General features: G+C 33.8%; 2 protein-coding genes across 5 annotated transcripts; both read right to left on the bottom strand.

Annotated features, from left to right (window-relative positions):
- On the bottom strand, window positions 5,665-10,421 carry LOC107623705 (WD repeat-containing protein 55). 2 transcript variants are annotated; one of them, XM_016326053.2, is made up of 16 exons: window positions 10,190-10,421; window positions 9,390-9,523; window positions 9,244-9,276; window positions 9,058-9,122; window positions 8,881-8,968; window positions 8,715-8,787; window positions 8,263-8,369; window positions 8,080-8,122; window positions 7,926-7,982; window positions 7,303-7,379; window positions 7,106-7,154; window positions 6,972-7,018; window positions 6,813-6,886; window positions 6,615-6,670; window positions 5,987-6,110; window positions 5,665-5,904 (listed from the first exon to the last, which is right to left on the bottom strand). In XM_016326053.2, exons 1-16 carry the CDS (start codon window positions 10,364-10,366, stop codon window positions 5,828-5,830), a joined length of 1,281 nt encoding a protein of 426 aa, XP_016181539.1. In that variant the 5' UTR covers window positions 10,367-10,421; the 3' UTR covers window positions 5,665-5,827. The 2 variants fall into 2 exon arrangements, with proteins under 2 accessions (XP_016181539.1, XP_016181540.1); XM_016326054.2 differs by having other exon boundaries at window positions 9,390-9,500; window positions 10,190-10,403.
- On the bottom strand, window positions 12,473-19,760 carry LOC107623727 (spindle pole body protein pcp1). Of its 3 annotated transcripts, XM_016326078.2 has the most exons (13): window positions 19,711-19,744; window positions 19,571-19,623; window positions 19,381-19,474; window positions 19,234-19,297; window positions 18,998-19,099; window positions 18,344-18,408; window positions 18,113-18,211; window positions 17,823-17,902; window positions 17,537-17,753; window positions 15,903-15,958; window positions 15,711-15,806; window positions 15,439-15,622; window positions 12,473-12,999 (listed from the first exon to the last, which is right to left on the bottom strand). In XM_016326078.2, the coding sequence occupies exons 2-13, from the start codon at window positions 19,594-19,596 to the stop codon at window positions 12,856-12,858; spliced, it is 1,227 nt and encodes a 408-aa protein (XP_016181564.1). In that variant the 5' UTR covers window positions 19,597-19,623; window positions 19,711-19,744; the 3' UTR covers window positions 12,473-12,855. The 3 variants fall into 3 exon arrangements, with proteins under 3 accessions (XP_016181564.1, XP_020968715.1, XP_016181565.1); XM_021113056.1 differs by having other exon boundaries at window positions 19,381-19,496; window positions 19,571-19,760; XM_016326079.2 differs by having other exon boundaries at window positions 15,439-15,619; window positions 19,571-19,758.

Raw genomic sequence — 19,964 nt, 5'->3', positions numbered from 1 at the left:
ATTTAGACTATACTACGATTGATCATTTGATAATTTCTATACCGGCAAAAATTCATTTGTCACACGTCCTATAATTCAAGCTTAATTCAAATTTTGAATAAAAACTGCTTCTTTGCTAGTGAATTAGAAGCTTCCCCTAATATATTGAATCTGGCTTCATAAGTTTATAATAATATTATCTTATATTTATTTACTTAAAACAAATTATTTTTTCCTAAGTGATAATAATTTTTTGCCTAACAAGATGCCCCCAAGATTTCTCACTTGAAGATATGCAATGATTGAAAGTGAGAAAACTTAGTTGTTTATTGACATTTTTCTTATTTTTGATATTGAGAGTCAATTGACATTTTAGACACATCCGCTTGACCGATTAAATGCTTACTAGTAATAGACTTAACATAATTTCTAAGTCTATAAAATTTTTTACATTAATAGTTGAACTGTCAATGGGGTCTATTCTTTTGTATGAAATTTTTAAGTGTGTCAAATGATATCTGTTCTAATTTCGGCACATTAAATGTGTATCAATTGACCTTTGTTTTGACCTTTAATATTTCAATTAAGAGTTTTTTGACACACACTTTCATTGTTTTAATTGACACAATTTTCCTAACTTCAGAAGTAACAAAATCTTAACTTTGTGAAGTCGTTTTTTTCATATGTTAAACTCCAGGTGCCAATTAAATTTGATAAATTTTCTAATCCTATAAAATCTCCACACTAACCTTCTAATAGTTTTGACTCCAAGCGCTAAGAGACTCAATAGAATTTCTAAGTCAATTAGGCTTTTGTATTTATGAAGTACATACCCAAATGTCAATGAGAGATTATTTTTGTCCAAGATTTTAAACTTGATGCATTTTTTTTAAATAAAACCATTCATATCTATTTTACACATCTCAAAACTTTCAGGATTAAACGCCTTGGTGTCAACTGTCAGTGGCTTGACTCCAGGATTATACATCCTGAACTCCACATGCATCTCATCATAGTAACATGTACTCTTATTAGCAGGAACTTCTTCCACTCCTCCATCTTCGTTCCAGAAAATCAACTTTTGATGTAGAGTGGATGGAATAGCACCCATTCCATGAATCCAATCACGTCCCAAAAGCAAGTTAAAACCAGCCTTAGAAGGAACAACAACAAATAGAGTTGGCCTATTGACAGAACCAACCTCAATTGATAGTAGAACCACACCTCTAACAGAAGAAGTCCTTCCATTAAAATATGTTACCCCAATGCTACTTTTAATCAACTCTTTTTCAGTCTTTTCAAGCCTTCCCATCATTCTTTCAGGCATGAGATTGACAGCAGCTCCCCCGTCAACTAAAATCTTATTAACTATCCTTCCATCAACACGAGCCTTGATATGCAATGGACGCAAATGCTCCTTGTCATTTTCAGTAGGTTTCTCGAACAATCCTCCACCACACATATTGTCATCTAGTAACAAGCATTCACTTCCAGGAAAGACATCATAACAATCATCTTCTAATGACTCTACTTCCCGAATTTGACTTACTCCTCAAACAGTATTGACACCACAGCTATAGGTTGCTTAACACCAAATATTGCTTCTAAGCTGTCATCAAAACTAGTGTCAAAATTATCAGTAATTAAATCTTCATCCTTTTCTCCCTTGTGTTCAACCATTACTTTCTTTCCAGGAAGATTCTTCTTTGCATTTTTATTGCATTTAGGGTGATTAGAAGAATTGCCTGTTTCTACAGACTTAGCTATGGTTGGTAGGGGAGGAAAATCTACACAGTGTTCCTTGTATGGATCTAAAGGAACATACTCAGGTATATTCTCTTTTTGCCCAAAAATTGTAAAAGGAGAATACTTTGGAACATTTTGACAATTGGGCCAAGGAGAATAATTAGGAACCTGCTGCATGTTAGGATTATAACAAGAATAAATTGACTTTGAGGGAATATGCATATTTTGGAATATATATACTACCTCTGTCTTGTGCATGATTCATGTTCCATAACTGAGACTCATAGTACCTGGGCTTAAAAGGTCTAAGCTTCACCCATTTATTTTTTCCTCTTGCAAAAGCAGTAGGTTGATTCTGCATATTTCTCACATTCTGGACCCATTTATTGTTTGAAATTTTGGTGGGAGGAACTCTTGTCTTTTGAGAAAATCCATCACGTTTTCCATCAATCATGACCACAGTCTTCATCTTCTGGTTGACAGGTTGTACCCCAGTATTGTTGACACACTTGTTCAAAGGAGTTTGACCGCCTAACTTTTGTTTTCCCTCGACTATCTTCTGCTTTAGCTCGTTAGTTTCATTTTCTTTTTCAGCAATCTTCTTTCTCAACTCAGCCTTTTCTTTCTCTTCAACTTTGTACTTTTCAAACTCTTTTGCAGCTTCCTTGTCAAAAACAACATTGTACTTTGGACACATGGCGATGGTACTATCAGATTCTTTAATTCTCAACAAAAAATCTAACAAATCCTCACCAGCACGAGGATAAATTGGCTTCTTGTCTTGCTCAAAGATCCTCAGGTCTTTATTTTCATCTTTAGCACTAACCATTGTGGCATCAACTTCTACCATGTTAACTGACAAGTTGAATGGCTCAACATAATTTGAGTCAGCAGCAAATGGTTCAGTGTCCACCTTTATAGTAGTTTTATCTTTAAACTTCAACCTTCCCTCCTCAATTGCTTTTTGTATCAAATCCCTGAAACGGACGCAATTATTAGTGGTGTGTAAGAACACCTGATGAAACTTACAAAATTTTTTATTCTTTATTTCATCAGCTGAAGGCATCTTTTTTCCTTCTGGTAAAATAAGCTGTTTATCTTTTAATAAAACTTCAAATATTTGATCTGCCTTAAAAATATCAAAAGAATAAGTCTTATTTTCAGTTTTAGAATATAAAAAAACCTTTTCTTTTCGTTTAACAGGCTTCAAAGATTTGCATACATAAGGAGGACCCCCACGCAATTCAGCAATATAAACCTCTTTCTCATCAGAATCACTACTATCGGAAAAACAATCCACATATGCAACCTTTTTAGAACCTTTTTTGAAATTTTCTTCTTCTTTTTTAATTTGTTCTATTTGACTTACTCTTTCAGCTAACTGGAAAAGATCTAAAGTATGTTGATTGACAAGTTTCTTCCTAACTCCAAATTCTAACCCATTAGTAGCCATTTTGACAACTTCAGTTTCCGGAATTGGAGTAAAACACTTATTTCTCATGTTTCTAAATCACGCCAAATAAGTATCAATGGATTCTCCTTCTGCACGTTTGACAGAGAATAAATCCGTAAGACTAACTTTCAATTCACCTCGAAAAAACTGATCATGAAAATTTTTTTCTAACTGCGCCCAAGAATGAATAGAATTTGGTCTCAAGTTGGAGAACCATGTAAATGCATTTTTTGTTAAAGAAGAAGGAAAGTATCTCATATTGAGATATTCATTAGAAGCTGCTTCCCCAATTTCAACAGTATATCGAGCAATATGTTCTTCTGTAGACTCATTTTCTTCTCCAGAAAATTTTGTAAGGGATTTTGGAATTTTCCAACCCCTTGGGAGCTCTGCTTATTGGACACATTCAGGAAAAGCAGACACAAAATATGGCCTATTTAAGCAACCAACATTAAATCCCAAACAGTTTAAAACTTGTTCAACATTTCTTGCTAGATTATAATGCTCCCTAAGTTGTTTTGCCTAAGTCTTTCTAACATATCGTCAGCATTTTGACCATGTCTAGGCATGTGAACATCATAATTAGGAATTGCTCCACCGTTCTGATTGACATTATCAAATCTTAAACCCAAGTTGTCATTTTCTTCTAAATTTACCACAGTAGCAATTCTATTGACTTGCCTATTAAATTGTTCAATTCTAGTGTTTGTGTTTTCTAAAAGAGGATTTAAAACTATCACCATTTGATGAGTTAATATGTTTACTAGATCATGGTGGCTTTCATCTATCTGTTGCCTAATATTTGCTAAAGATCCCACAGTTTGACTAGGTTGATTAACAGGCATTGCTCTTGACATGTCAGGAAATACAGGTCTAGAATTTTCTACCCTAGTGACAGTGGATGTAGTAGAATTAGATGCACTGTTATTTCCTGTATTAATAGAATGTGAAAAATTTTGTTGTGATAAGTGTGAACCTGACGCCCTAGAAACATGTACATTTGACATGCCATATGGATTTTGATAAATAGGATTTTGAAAAGTTGAGTAGAGAGGTACAGGCAATCCCTGTGTCACCATGGAGGGGACATACCCCGGTGGCAAGCCATATGGCGGCCACCCCACGGTATTTATGTGAGTTGCATTTAACCCTGTATGGGCATGGCCAACGCCATCATGCCTCACTGACATCAAGGTAGGCTCTGCGTTTGAAATCACAGGAGAATTTTCGGATTCATTTCCTCTAATCTCATCACTAGAAGTAGAAGAAGATGATGCAGAAGTATTTGACATGTCAGCTGACGCTGATTTCCTTGGCTCTGGACGCACGAACTTACCACTGCGCAACCACATGCAAACTCAAAAACTCCTGGTTTTTCTTTTGACAATTACAATCTATTGACAAGGTCCCACCGGGCGTGCTAATTTGTTTTACTCAAATTTTTGTTCCATTGTTAACAACAAATAAATCAACAATTTTCAAGTTTTGTTTCACAATCTTAATTTAGGGAGCGGAAACGACTCCTTTTGTGGGTATCTCAAGGTCTCAATTGTAGTTTCGAAAGTAAAATTAAAGATGAAAAGAAAACATGCAAGGTGCCAGAAGCAAAGTAAAATACAGAAATTAAAAGAGAAAGAAAGAAGAAGATGAAGAAGAACAAATAAAAAGTAAAGAACTTTGATTAAAAATAGAAAATAAAATACAAGTTTGAGTTCAGACTTCAGAGGAATTACTTAAGATTCCCAGTTTTACTCTGTGATGCCAGGGAGGCTGAGAGTGTTTTTGAGTCTCTAAGTGTTTTCCAAAAAGAACTGAACTGATTCCAATATTTTCCTAAAGCTCTATTTATAGACTAACCTAATGTCAGCTAACAGTTACCATTTGTACACCACTTGCGAAAAATTTGAATTTCTTGTAACTGTTCCCACACCTCTTGTGAATTTCAAAAGTTAAATAGATATCTGTTTTACTCAAAGTTTAACGCTCCATATTGATAACTGCTCCTGCATATAGCACGTCCTATAATTTAGGCTTAATTCAAATTTTGAATAAAAACTGCTTCTATGCTAGTGAATTAGAAACTTCCCCTAATATATTGAATCTGACTTCATAAGTTAATAATAATATTATCTTAAAGTGCACTTATCCAGAACGGACAAAATCTAAATAATTAATTTTTCATAATTACAAACATCGTTTTGGGTCATGTCAACTGGCTAAAAAGCCGCATCTGACAGACAGGACCGTTCGAACCGTTAACTATCTAAAGAAAATGACATCACAAATTTTTTAATCCAATATTTTAGTCAGCAAAAAATCGTTTACCATTCTTTCATGTTCAACCCCCTCCAACTGAAAGATTACTTGGCTCAAAATAAATGTTTCATACTGAACTTGCTCTAAATTTAGTTAAGACCATAATTCGAAGAGTATCCAAGCTTCGACAAAAAACTTATTAAAATGTTGAGGAAAAATTAACACAATACCGAAGAATAACACATATAACACCACTGCTTGTTAAATTAACAATGATACAATGTAATAAAGAAAAATAAAAACAAAATTATAACGATGCAAAATGCACCCAAGAAAGCCATTTTCATTAAACAAGATTAAGCACGTTCTCACATTTGAATAATGAATAATTTCCTATAAATCTGCAAAGAAATCGTTTGAACTGCCTAAGGCATGTTCATTATTACCAAGCTTCCTCTTGGTCTTGGTCCCTGCAATGGTAGCAACATAAAATGAAGTATATGATGTATAATATAGAAAATTTGCATATCATTTGAATTTATTAAAACATACCCTTGTTAAACTTGGAAGAATCAGTATCAACATCCATCTCATCATCATCATCACTGTCTCTAGCTCCATCACGATTTCTTTGCGAATTTCCTGAACCTTGTAAAATATTATCCAAGTCCCATAGCTGCGGAAAAGAAATTTATGAAAGTTAAGATGCTAAACTCATCTGTATACTCTATACAAACCGCAGAACATACACGTATACACAACTAGTTTTCACAATATTATGATGAAGGACTAGAAGACCAATTAAGGAGGAATAGAAGACCAATTAAGGAGGAATCTGCTGACAATGTTTGCAGCTAGATAGCTCCACACTCAAACCAAAAGGTCATTAAGCTATATACCATGTCATTGTAGGCATAAATTTATTTGCCTTACTCCTTAAGCTGAAAAAAGATCTCATCATTTGTCTGCTTCTGAATGGAAAATATTTATCCAAATTGAAGTAAACGTTACCAAATATTTGCCTATTCATGATGAGGACTGAAGTGGAAATTCCTTAAATATACTAAAATTCTAACTTAACCAGACATTCTTAGTGGCTAGCGTGAATGAGCAAAAAATTAAAGTCGAGCAAGAAATTACTATTAATATTGGAGGGGAAAGAATTAAGGAAATTAAGTACCTTTAACATTTGATCATGAGCAATACTGCCAAGAAATTTTCTATCATGAGAGAATGCTGCAGGGAAAATGAGGGTAAAAGCAGAAACAACACCATGGATCAGACTTGCAGCTAGGAGCAAGAAAAGAAAGACGGAAAAAAGGGCAAAAATAGTAAGCATGCTGAAATGGTGACAGAAGAGAAAGAGACCACATATTACCTAGACACTCGACAGGATATTCTGAGTGCTCTGCAATCGGCTGGAGGATTCTGTTAGGTAATATCCCAACCAGGCTGAACAAAGAACATATATATACTTGGAATGGAGTACTAAAGAAACAAGAAATTGAAATATAATTTTCATATTGTAAAGTCTCACTTGATAATCCCATTCTCTGATCCAGTAATAATCCTATCTTCATCAAGCTGAGATTATAAAGGAATTATTCAAAACTTTATTACACGAGGTCAACATGGTAGAAAGTGATACTGAAATAGTCCAAATCTACTTACCTTCAACATAGTATCAATAGAGTTTGGTGATAGATCAACAAATCGGTCACTGTGAATTGGAGCCATTAAGCAAGAGCATCAATAAGAGAAAGAATCTAAAAGTCATGAGAAATATAATAACCAATTAATTAATATCTGTCATAAACAATTTTCCTAACATAACCGGTTGCGATTTTCTTTATTCTAAATTCCAATACCTGCAATCCTTGAAGCATCCCCATGAATACAAGAGCAGGACTCCAGTCTGTGATCCACAGACAACTTTCCTACCATTCTGATCACAATAGAATTAAACATCAACAATATAAAAACAATTTTCTCTATACAAGTAATTCCTCAAATTTCTTTTATATTGTTAAATAATTTTTAGAAGCGTTTTCTAAAATACAGGAAAAAAGTATCTATTTCCTTTCCCATCCATGTTTTATAGTTCCGTCAATTAAAATAGCTCTTCAAAACAACCAGGCCACCTTTTGGCCATTTTGAAGCTACTTAAGATGGAAGTTTTCAACGCTAAAATCAACATAGGATTAAGTCTCTCCCATAATACTATGGCAGCAATTTCATCAATATATATTATACAATGATATTGAGGGAATATTAATTAGCCTCATCTGTATTGTTCCATCAGGAAGTATGCCAAATGCACACATGATAATAACTAAGAATGTTTAAAAATAAGCAGGTCCAGTCTAATAAGAGGACACCTAAAGTACATATTAATATTAACATTTCTAAGTTTTTAAACTCATCAACAAGAATAAATAAATAAGTGTCAAAACCCAGAAGATACATCAAATAGTAACTATGACGAGGATACCTTCATTATAACAACTGACAATAGCTCATCTTCAGAAAATTCAGACTGAACTTGGACCTATCCAAAAGCAGGAAGCGATGATAAAATTCAAACGCAACAAACAATAAGCATTTAATTTTTAAAAGGAAAAAGAAAACAATAATATACAACTTACTTTATTTCTCCGTAGATTGCAAACAGATAGAGTCCCATCTCCACTTAACAATGAAAATAAATTTAAAGGCAAAAAGATTTTAGATAGCATTTAGATGCCAGTGAAAAGTGTGTGTGTGTGTGTGTGTGTGTGTATATATATATCTCACATAGGGACTTTGAATAAATCTACTGAATTCACTACCTTGTGGCTAATAGTTTCATTGCATCAGATGCAAAAGTCATGTCTGAAATGTAATCTTCATGGACGTCAAATGTATTGCAACAAGAACGCTCCCTGGTATCCCATACCTACAATGAGGATAACCCAAATAAAAAGCATAGAGAAAGCACTCATCCTTTCAACTCCAAAAGTCCAATACATTTGCATTAAAAAATAAGTACAATTTCCAAACCAAATATTTACACTACAATGAGGAAGTGGAATGGTAGGACACCATATTCTCTATCCTTGCGAAGACCATAGGATCTTCATAGAAGATAATAATTGATTAAGATCAGTAATTTTTTGAATATTAGTGAATAGTGACTAAATTATCACTTATCAGTTATTAGTCTTCTAATATCATAAAACATACTGGATACTGCATGAATATTAACACATGCTCAAAATGTAAAATGACCCAAAACAATTACCTTAATGCAGCCATCATCATCTCCCGAGGCAACAGTTGACTCAGTCAAGTTTATCAACCTGTTAACAGCAGCCCTGCATGACACAAATAAAATTTTCAAAGTTAAGCATATGCATAATAAGCAAGCATAACATAAAAATATCTTAATTGGAATTAAATTCACTCACTCGTGGGCATTATCAAGCCGCGCAATTGTAGCTCCAGTTTCCACATCAGTAGCCAGTATGGAACAATCTGGCGAACCCGTCAAAACCGCTAAAACACAAATCACGTCAACCATTTTCAATCAGTTTAAGCCAACTTAATATGCAATATAGAACAAGCAACAATAGAATGAGCATTACCACGTCCACCATTGATGAATCTAGCAGCTCTACAGGACTCAGAGTGGGCATTAACTTCCAACAGCCTTAACTCAAAACAAACAAGCCCAAACAAACCAAATAACCAAATAAAGTAAAAAACCAATTTTTGTCCATGTATTCAACAAACAAAATTATTGAAAAGCAAGTAACTTTCATAATTTATACCTCACAGGCTCGCTATCAACACTGAAACGATATCTAGAAAGACATAACAATTCCAATATAGTTATTAAACACGAAAATTGAAAAAAAAAATATTGCAGAAAAGAATCAAAAGAAAAGTAAAGAAAGAAGCCAGCTAAATAACTAACAAGTGAAGGTGACCAGTGATGAGTCCGGCAGCAACAAGATTATCGGAGGGATGAAAGTCTATGTCGAATGCAAGTTTTCCGAGGTTTATTTCCATCGCCATTTGGTTCTCTCTAGTGAATTGAATAGAGAGAAGCTTAAACCAAAAGAAGGGGGGAAAGCACATTGGAATTCAATTAAGTTAAGAATTACTAAAATTCAACACCTTGATTTTGAACTAATTAATTAAAAATAAATTACTTGAATAAAATTAAAAGGCAACTAGATTTAAATTCCTTTCAGAGATCTACACTAATCAAATATGATTTGATGAAGAAGTTGATATTAAATCATAATAAAAAGGCAGCCTAACCAACGTGAAATACTCTTTAACCTCAATTAACACATGCAAGCAATCTCTCCTCCTCCATCTTTTCTCCTAAGCTATTCCATGTTTTTCTTATTCCATTAGTCAACCACACTATTTTTATGCTGTCTTAGTTGAAATGAAATTAACATAAATTGAATAGGAAATATGCTCGTCAAACTCGAGGGTCTAACTAGACTTGTAGAGCTCAAGTATGCTCCACTTGTCAAGTCAATTCACGATTTTCCTGTTCATTGCTACACTAAAATTCAAAAAGAGAAATCTCAAAATCAAAATCCGAAATTCCTATTTAAATAACTGGGAAAAAGAACGACAATTAACGTAACAGATATTTAAATTTTAACGTTCAGCAAGAGTTGCAGCTCAGAATTCAGAAACTAATATCACCGTGTGAAGTGTGAGACCAAAAAGTTCCATTTGCATCGAATGCCTACCCGAGGTTAACTGGAGTGATGAAAGATGAGCAGCGATGACCAACACTCCGTCAGCGAACAGAGACAGACAAAGAAGAGAGAGGCGAAGCCAAGGAGGGCGAAGCGGCAGTGTGGAAGAGGCTGAGAGGGGGAAAGCGGCGAAGGAAGGGTTTAAGAGTGTGTGTTTTATTGTCTGCATGTAAACCTAGGCCTAAATGTTTAAATTCAAATCCCCTAAAAACAAAAAATACAAAATAAGAAACACACACCTCAGACCAAATCGACTTATTTTTGCTTTGTTTGGTTGAAAAAAGAAAATAAGGAAAATATATATTTCCTTTTCATCACTCATGAGTTTGGATTAAGAAGAAAAAGAAAAAGAAAAAGAAAAATTGAAGAGTGCGAAAATTAGAAGCAAGTGAAATGATATATTAATAACTTTATGAAAAAATATAAATGTTATATTTATTTACGTTTTTATTCGGTTTCAAAAAATTATATTCATAAAGTTCCCATTAAAATTTGCATGCCCTGCTAGATTTACATAGTCCGATGATTCTTTGTGAAATCCTAATTTTTCTCTTGTTTTAAATTTTATAGTGGAATTATAATTCTTTTTGAGATTAATTATCATTCTACCCATATATATTTAGGAGGCTCTGATAAATTTATTCAGAAAAATACAAAAATAATTTTATATTTATAAAAAATAAATTTTGATTAACAAAATTATTCAAATTCTAAAAAATTATTAAAAATTTTTAAACTACGCCTCTAATTTAACCTATTTTATCTTAAATCCCTAACTCTTCATCCAACTCTCGTCCTAGCTGTGGCCACTACAACAACTACAATTGCTTGCCGCATTCATGATAGTACACTTTTTACTTTATACTAGAATAATGAATTGTTGGTCGTCCAAATCTATGTTGATGGTATTATCATTGAAACAACTCGAAATTCATTATTCAAGCACTTTGAATATTTGATCAACGGTTTTCTAAGTAAATAATGGGAGATGCAAATAATGTAAACAACCAGCTGCATTCCAAGTCCACTAAACATTAAAAAAAAAATCCTAATATAATTATTCATCCTTATTTCCAATTACACTTTTCACCTTTTCCATTATCCTATTTTCACAGCAGCCACTCTACTCCTCCCTCCCCTGTCACGCCGTCGACGTCGTCAGCAACACTGGACCTCAGCACCGCAAAAAAAAGAAACATAGATGTATAATAAAAAGTAACATCTATTGAACTTAAAAGAAACATCAATGTATAATGAAAACGAAACATCCATGTACAGTTAAAAAAAAAAAACATCCCTAATTTGAAAAGAAAATAAATAATATTCTTTTGAGTTGATTTTTAAAAAAGAACACTAATTTTGTTTAAATCTGAGAATTGATCATTTTAACGAATATCTAATATAAAAGTTTTAAATTGACGATTAAGTACCACAAGTTGAGTAAAAAATTATTGTGGGGTCAAATTTAATAATCTAATGGGGGCAAATAAATATTATTATCATATACTACTCAAAAAAAATTCCAAATTATAGTGGGGCGCTTGCCCCCACACCGTTACACTTGCATCCGTCCCTGGATGTGATTAATGGAGGGTAGAGAGCGCCCCGCGTCGCGGAAGGAGAAAAAGAAGACCGACAGCAGGGAAGGACGCAATTGAGGATAATGATGTGAGGGCGCAAAGGTAATCCCCACGGCGCAATGGAGGACGAAGCTGGGCTGCTGGAGGTGCGACGAGGGTGGGCTGGGTGCGGCGGTTGGGGAGGCGCTACAAAATACGGATGCGTGAGGGGTTGCGGAGGCATGAGGGAGCCGGACGTGCGATGGTTCGCAAGAGACGGCAGGGGGTTGTTGGGAGGAGAGGTGGGACTAGGTGCAAATGTGTGGGGAAGGATTTGTGGTTGTTGAAAGCCAAATTCAAAACAAGAATTATATTTAATTAATTAAAAATCTGATTTTTAAAAATTAAAATTAACATTTCTTATTTATCCTGTTGTTTACGTTGTTTAAAAAAAAACGTTGTTTCCCTTTACTTTTCCTTCGATAAAAAGTGAATTTTATAAAAAAATGATTGGATTTCTTTTCTACCTCATTACCAATAAACTTGATATTAAATAAATGTTGCCATTTGTTTTATTTTTCAGTCTAATTCTGAACAGATTGTTTTTTGTTGTTAACAGAATTCTCAATTTTGAAAAGCACCACTGATCATGGTTTATAGGATGAAAAAAGTACTGCTCATAAAATATACAGATGTTGACATCGTAGACAAAGTTAAGAGTACAAGTGATAGTTGTTCTTCTGGAAAATGTTCCATCACGAGAAAACAAGCGAAAAATTGTAGCTCTACCAACTTTTCAAGTTGATCATGTTGCTACACAAGTTGTTGCAAACAGTCTTGTGGATTAGATCAGTTTGAAGACTATCTTCTAAAGTACTCTCAAATTCCTATCATCGTAATAATACTAGTGACATGCATTGAAAAAATAAAAAAAACCATGTGTATCGTTTTAGAACCAAACATATTGAAAAGTACACAGGAAAATGATACATTTTCTAAGAAATTAAGACCTAAAATATCTAAGTAACTTGAGCATCACATATCTAATGAGTTGCCATTTGCTTCAACAAAGAAGAAAATGAATTTAAGCATCACATAATCAGACGCGGATATCCTTAGGCTGAATAGAACTATCACTGGCTTGAAGATCCAACTGCAACTGTTCTTTAAGTATCCTTTCAACAGCATCAGCAAAGCTCAATATATTTTGGCGAACGTCATCATCTAATGAGTTAGCGAACTTCTGAAAAGTCAAAAGTCAGCATGAAATCTTCCAATCATTTATTGTCAATCAGAATAATGCTGAGAGTATTTGGTAGCAGGTTAAAAATGGGGTGCAATTTTTCACGGACGAGTTCCATGGATAAAATTACACATGAAGATTATACATGAAAATTTCCACCCATTTTTCACCCAACCAAATATAACCTAAAAGGTAACAAAAAGAAAGCAAGTAACACTAGAATGGGAAATAAAGTTGTCAGGTGAGGAGAACACATTTCAGTGCCAAATCTCTGCAATTTGCGTAATCTAAGTAATAAAGTGCATCACTGCATTCCCAAAAACAAATAAAAAGCAGTTAAGATACCACCAATTCATAACAGTGAGCATTCAAGGATCTCAGGCGCATGGAGGGATTGAGCAGCTATAAAGTATCTAAGATCAAAACAGCTCCTCTTAATTATCAGTTTACAACTTACTATAAAAAATTTTGGACCACATATAAAAAAGTTTTCTGCAACAAGAGAGATTGTGAGTCTTAAGCTAAGTACAGGTTAAGATTTCAACACCATTGTGAGGATTCAAGGACCATCTTGTAAACTCCTCGAAGCAAACTGTTTTTTGCGACTCAAATATTCAACTGACAATTAAATGTTTGGCATATTGTTCCCTAGAAAAGTTTTTCACTAGCGCGACCTCATTAGTGACAGTTATATATATACCTATGTTGAAGACATGATTACACTAGATCCAACTGGGCTTCTTACGTACGTATGAATTCGTGCTCCAAGTATGGGCTCTTGCCCTTATAAGGAGGCAGTTGCATATTTTTGGGTTTCTTCACTAATAAGTCAAATGGCAATGGAAAGCCACCCTAATAACAGGCTAACTGGCTGAACACCTAGATAGGGATAGCTAAGGGTAGCCAAGATGGTCTTCTGCAAAATAACTAGCACCTACTTTGATCCCCTAAGATTCTGGCGTTGTAGGATTTCCATTGGTAACATTTTTCTTTTATTATCACACTTGAGGTCCCTAACCATGTAAAAAATAGGACAAAAAAGTCTCAATTTAAAATGACAAATTCATCCCTCACCATTCAATAATATGTAAGGTTCTCAAAACCGAACCAGTTACTAAAATGATGAAACTAGATGTTCAAAGGTTTAAGTTTAACCGGAATTTAACCGAATATAATGAAATAATATATTTATCTACATTTTTTCAAAAAAATAATTTTTTTATTTTATTATTTTAAATAGGTTAACTGCTAAAAAATCGAACTGATTTTTAACCAAGTTTTTCAGTTTTTTACCGATTTATTCACAACTGGTTTTTTGTCTTGAACCAAAACAAATTGGTGGCAAATTTCTGGTTAACCCACTTCAACCAGCCGATTTGGTCCGATTCTCGGACATGATAATATGTATTAGTTCTTCTGTAGACTAATATGTCCTATTTTTTAATGGTGAGGGATGGATTTTCATTTCTAAATCTTGAAGATTTTCACTGTTAAATCCTGAGACCATTTTGTACCACAATTTGTATTGTTAGGGACTTCCATCGTAATAAAAATTGGGATTGGACAAAAATTGTTGGGAACCAATTTGGTATTTACCCAATAACTTAAAGAGTAGGGAGAAGGAATCAAAATGTATTAAGTATCATTAAATATAAATTTACAAACATGGTATTGTTTCAAAGAGAGAAAAGATAACATACGCCAGAACATCGACTGTTGAAGTTCAGAATTGAACCCCCTCAAATTGGACAAGCTGACATCTTGAAATACAATAATAGGTAGCGTTTGGTGGAGAGACGGGACGAAAAGACTAAGACTGAGAGACAGAGACTAAGAGATAGAGATTGAAATAAATCTCAGTATTCTGTTTGGTGCAAAGTAGGAGACAGAAATTGAAACAAGAATAAAATTCTAATTTAATTTGTACAAAGGATAAAATTGGAATTAATTAATTGAAATGAGAATATTTTAGGTATAAAATGTTATTAAAGTTTCAGTCTCCATCTCTAAAAATTTTAGTCCCCTGTGTCCCTACTTTTTGGAGATACTGAAATATTGAAATTTTAGAGACAGAGACAGAAATTTTAGTACCAGTCTCTGAACCAACAAACATGATATTGAATCTTAGTCTCTCAGTCTCTGTCCCAATACCTCAAAACAAACGCTACCATAATGTTGTCATATGAACACTTGTCGGGAGAAATAACATTATTGAGAGTTAAGACTAAATTATTTGCCAAGTAACTGAATTTTGTAGTTATTAACAAAAGATATGTATAATACATTCAGCTCTAAGCATCCCTCTAATATCTAGAGTCAACTAAATTATTTAGTAAGAGCTGAGGTGAAAACTCGAGTTTTAACATCACATTAGGAATGTTTGTACATTCCATAAGAAAAATCGCAAAGATACTTACTGTCAAGAATGAAATTTCTCACCTCAACATTTGCATGAAAACTTAGAGAAGTTCTGTTCCAACTATCTGATCTCTTGACAGATATCAATGTCAACGGAGAAGCAAATATCGGCCAACCATCAGGCAGCTTTATGTATGCATCAATTCCACCAGCAATGTGAGCTACAATCATCTCATCTTTGTCCAAGTATTCAAGCATGTGTCTACTTTGAGACAAAATGGTAAAGAGAATACCAAATCATAATCCAACTTCAAGAAAATAAAAAACAAAAGATGATAATATAAAAATCTAACCTCGATTTATTAGCATCCTTTACAACAAGAGACCTAAGTGTGCTCAGTATTATTCTATCTTGCAATTTTGTTATAAAGCATTGCAATGACGACTTACTGCATGGTAAATGATAGTCAAGAAGTATGAGTTATAACCAAAAAGGAATGGGGATAATAAATTGATAAAAACAAGAAAAACAGTAAATGGCAAACCTGACAGTCTTAGCATAATCAACAATGTCACTCACATGTACGTTGTTTGGAAAGAGCTGTATATGAATTCCAAAAAACATCACTATATCATCCGAAGATTACAAGGATTGTTAAAATGATAAATAAATTGATGAATGGCCCTACTTAATATTTTTTTTAGTTGTTTTAAACCAAACAGAAGCATATCAATAATTTCAGACTCTTTAGAACAATATTACTCCAAACAGGAATCTTTAGGAATCAACACATGAGACATCATGATATTAGAATTGAGCTCCTTCATCTACCATATAACTACCAGAAGAACAGCCCCAAGATTGTTCAAATTTCTAATGGATATGATGACCACTAGAGAGGCAGGCAAATTTTACCTTCTATCATAAACTGTGAGAGTTTAAAGGAATACTAAGTTTTGAAGAGAATGGATATTGATAATGGGAAGGTAGTGAGACCTGATAATAACTTGTCAAGGGATAGATCTATCTTGGCAATAAAGATAAAAATTGGTCCACAAAGTTGTTCAATGTCCAAGGAACCAATGAGTGGAAAAGAAGCAACTTAGTTCTCAACAATAAAAACAAGGTAGGCATACAAAAATGTGCAAATCAAACACGGATTAAGATAATAAGCCATAACTTTGAAGATGCTTTTAGATTTGGAAGATACATATGATTGAGTGACTTATGGAAGGTTGAAGGTTCTGGGAAAAAGAGTCTAGATTGCCTATATTTGAGCAATAAAAAGTCAACATGGTGCCATCAAAACTAGTTACTTGTGTAAGATCAGAGTGAGATAACACCAGATTTTCACATAACAATAGCACCAATACCAACTAAGAATCACACAGTTTAATTATTTCAGATCCAGTATAAAAATTATGGGGACTTCGATGAATATGGAAACCAAGGATTCCGGTTGAGTAGACGAAATGGAACAGTAGTACTTAAAGTATATTTGGGACAACAAAGTAGCACTCACGTATGAGAAACTTAAACATAAGGTTGATTAGGCCTAAATGTAACAAAAAATAATCTGAGTGTAGCGAAAGTTAAAGTATTGCATTTAATAAGTAGACAAAGTTAAACAACATAGGATTATAAATTAATGCATTAGAGAGCAAGTCGGAGTAACCTACTTATTCGTATCATTGGGCACACCTAATGTTGTAGAATTTTGTCTCTTTTGTGGTCAAAGGAGATATTGTGAGTCCACTGATGTAATCATACTAAATATCCAGCAAAATATAACATTTACTCACTAATCTGGTATAAATGTAAAAGTTGAGCACACCCCAAAAAATAGTCACCATCTAAATCTTAACAAGATACCAATGATAACTACAAAGCCAATGGATGTATGGAAATGTTTAAGTAACTGAGCCAGAGTTGCTTGGTCATTGGCCACTTCAAAGACACAGAAAACAACCTGAAAAAAATTTATTTGATAGACTAAAGCATCTCATAATTTCAAAGGCTCTTACGTAAATGGTGACATTCAAACTGTTACTTTTGGCTAACATAGTTATAGTTCATACCATTTTGTCTCCATATCAGTGCTGAACCCAATTGTAAAATACATTGAACAATGATGGGAACAAACAAATCAAATTAAGAAGTATTGACCTATTTTGATACCTGAACATTCTTTAACTTCAAAGTCTTCTCAAAAACTTCAATTAATAACTCATGACTCAGCTCAGATACATCAAAGGTATCGTGAACTCTCGATAGGCATGAAAGATCCTCTAATTTTGGCATATAAGTCCGTAACGACAACCTAATGCTGTTGTCCTCAAATGCAAGCACTTTAAGACCTGTTAATGCATCCTCAATCTGGTCGATAGCGTCAAACCTAAACAAAGAAAGAAGCTGAATGATCCACAATACAGATATCTAATTTAAACAAAAGACCTGAACTTACCATTTGAACTTAGACTGAAGATCCTCCAATGACTCTACAACTGACTTCATTTCATGAATCTCATCCTCAAGTTGTAAATACTGTAACATAGGAAAGACAACACTACAATAAGATTATGCTCTTTAATATATTAATATAAAAATTAAAAACTAGCTTAAAGAACCACCAAAAACAGAATAAAATTGATAATAATAGAAATGCCAAGTCTTTGAAATTAATCCTATTCTCACTACTGCTCAAGAAGAAAACAAACAGAAAGTAGTGAGGCTTAGACACTTAGTCATCAAGACCTCTAAGTAATTGTCCAGAATTGCGAGAGTTATAGTTGTATGATCATCTGCAAGCATAGACGAATCAATAGCTTCACTATTCTCTTCTGTCGTCTGATCCTATAATTATTAGCACAACAGAAGCCAATGTCAAACTACAATTATTATTGCAGCACATAAAATCCCATAACCTCCAGGATCAAAGTGCAAAACCGAACAAGTTGCTTCTTTAAAGGAGAAGCATGTACCAACCTTTGATGTATCGTAATCTAATGAACATCTGATCTGTTCACACTTGGCCTGTAAGAGATTATAATCTGAAGAAAGGAACACAATTAAATTCTGGTGGTGCATTAGACATTTAGACAAGAGATGCATAGCGAAAATCAACTCCAAATCTTATTTTAGTCTTTGACCAAGATATACTCAGTCACTGCCACAAGAGTAATGTGATCAAAAACCCTGTCAATACTTGCCTAATTCTAGCATGAGAAATTCTTAAGTGATCTTAAAATAAGTAAAAACTAATTCGCAGTTCTACTCAGAACTAGACACATTAAATTTGTGTGTAACTGTTGTTTCCACCTTTGCTACATTTTAATTGTGACAACCCAGATGTTAAACTGTGAATGAGCATCCATGGGTCAATTTTATGCTTAATTCTATTCCACCACCCCTTCTATCAAAATTCTGAACTCACAAACACACCCTAAGTAGTATCTCTTTTTACATCGATCCTTGTATCAGCCAGATACTGATATTTTCGGTCCCCACTTTTACTAAGTATGGAACATATTTTTGTGTCTCTGATCCTGTCCTTATCTCCAGAACCAAACAAGATTTTCATGTCTATTGTCTCTCTATTTCTGTTCCTGTCTCAGACACATAATAAAAGGTTCAACATACCATAATTATGTTTCTCAATTAGAAGCTCTATTTCTTTTGCTTCATTTGTGCCTTCAGCCTCCACCTTGTTCAATTCATCTTTCAAATGCTCCATGCAAGCATCTCCAAAAACCAGAAGAAGAAGAAATAAAAAATAAGAAAAAACCAACAATAACAAGAATAACTTAAACTAAACTAAATCGAAATCCACCAAGACACATTCCATAATTAAAATAAATAAATAAATAAAAGATTACCGAAATCTTGTTGAGGCAAGAAAGCCAAATCCGAGGACTCCGCAAGAGCCTGGTGTACTCTGGTCTGCAAAGTCGAACAGAAAAGAAAAGAAAATGTGAAAGTGAATTGAGAGTGAGAATTAGGAAAGGGCAGAATAGTAACAATACCTGAACATGAAGAGCGCATTCTTCGATTAAAGGATATAAGTTCGAATCATCTAACTCCTCGTCATTAGAAAGCTTTTGAATTTCTTCGATTCGACTGAAACACAATGCGGAGCCAACTATAACAAGTTGAGAGAGAGAGAGAGAGAGAAGAAAGAATAATAAGCGAATACAGGCACAGGGAAATAAAGACCTGCGAAGGGCACTTGCTTCTGCCATTTCTCTCACAGCAACGACTTCCCTGACCTGAAAAAAACGAAGGAGGGTCTTTAATGCTGTGTTTGGGACTTGGGAGTTTTGAAAAAAGAGGGAACGGAGAAGGAATTTTCGAACGTTTGAAACCGAGTAAACAGCCAAACACGAAAAGATTGAGACGATGAGAAAAATGATTATTACTAATTGGAAAAATACAGATAGACAATGAAAATATTAAACAATACAATGAATAAGTTAGATGTTCAATTCAATAAGTGTTTGTTTGGGCGTTATTATTTTGATAAAAAAAATCTTTTTTCGATAAAAAAAAATCTTTTTTATTTTTTAGCAAATTTGACAAATTTCTAGTAGTAAAAGTAAAAGCATTAGAA

The sequence above is a fragment of the Arachis ipaensis genome, chromosome B10, assembly GCF_000816755.2.
Source record: "Arachis ipaensis cultivar K30076 chromosome B10, Araip1.1, whole genome shotgun sequence".
Taxonomy (NCBI): Eukaryota; Viridiplantae; Streptophyta; class Magnoliopsida; order Fabales; family Fabaceae; genus Arachis; species Arachis ipaensis.
Note: the sequence above shows the minus strand (reverse complement) of the source record. Positions and strands in the feature narration are given on the sequence as shown.

Excerpts from the sequence above, each read along its gene's own strand:
- LOC107623727 (XM_016326078.2), bottom strand. The coding sequence starts at position 19,596 with ATGGCAGAAGCAAGTGCCCTTCGCAG. Across the intron at positions 19,298-19,380 it reads AATGCGCTCTTCATGTTCAG|ACCAGAGTACACCAGGCTCT; the intron begins GTATTGTTACTA and ends TCGACTTTGCAG. Across the intron at positions 15,959-17,536 it reads TGAAGTTAAAGAATGTTCAG|CTCTTTCCAAACAACGTACA; the intron begins GTATCAAAATAG and ends ATTCATATACAG.
- LOC107623705 (XM_016326053.2), bottom strand. The coding sequence starts at position 10,366 with ATGCAGACAATAAAACACACACTCTTAAACCCTTCCTTCGCCGCTTTC. Across the intron at positions 8,969-9,057 it reads ATTCATCAATGGTGGACGTG|CGGTTTTGACGGGTTCGCCA; the intron begins GTAATGCTCATT and ends TTTGTGTTTTAG. Across the intron at positions 8,788-8,880 it reads CGGCTTGATAATGCCCACGA|GGCTGCTGTTAACAGGTTGA; the intron begins GTGAGTGAATTT and ends TGTGTCATGCAG.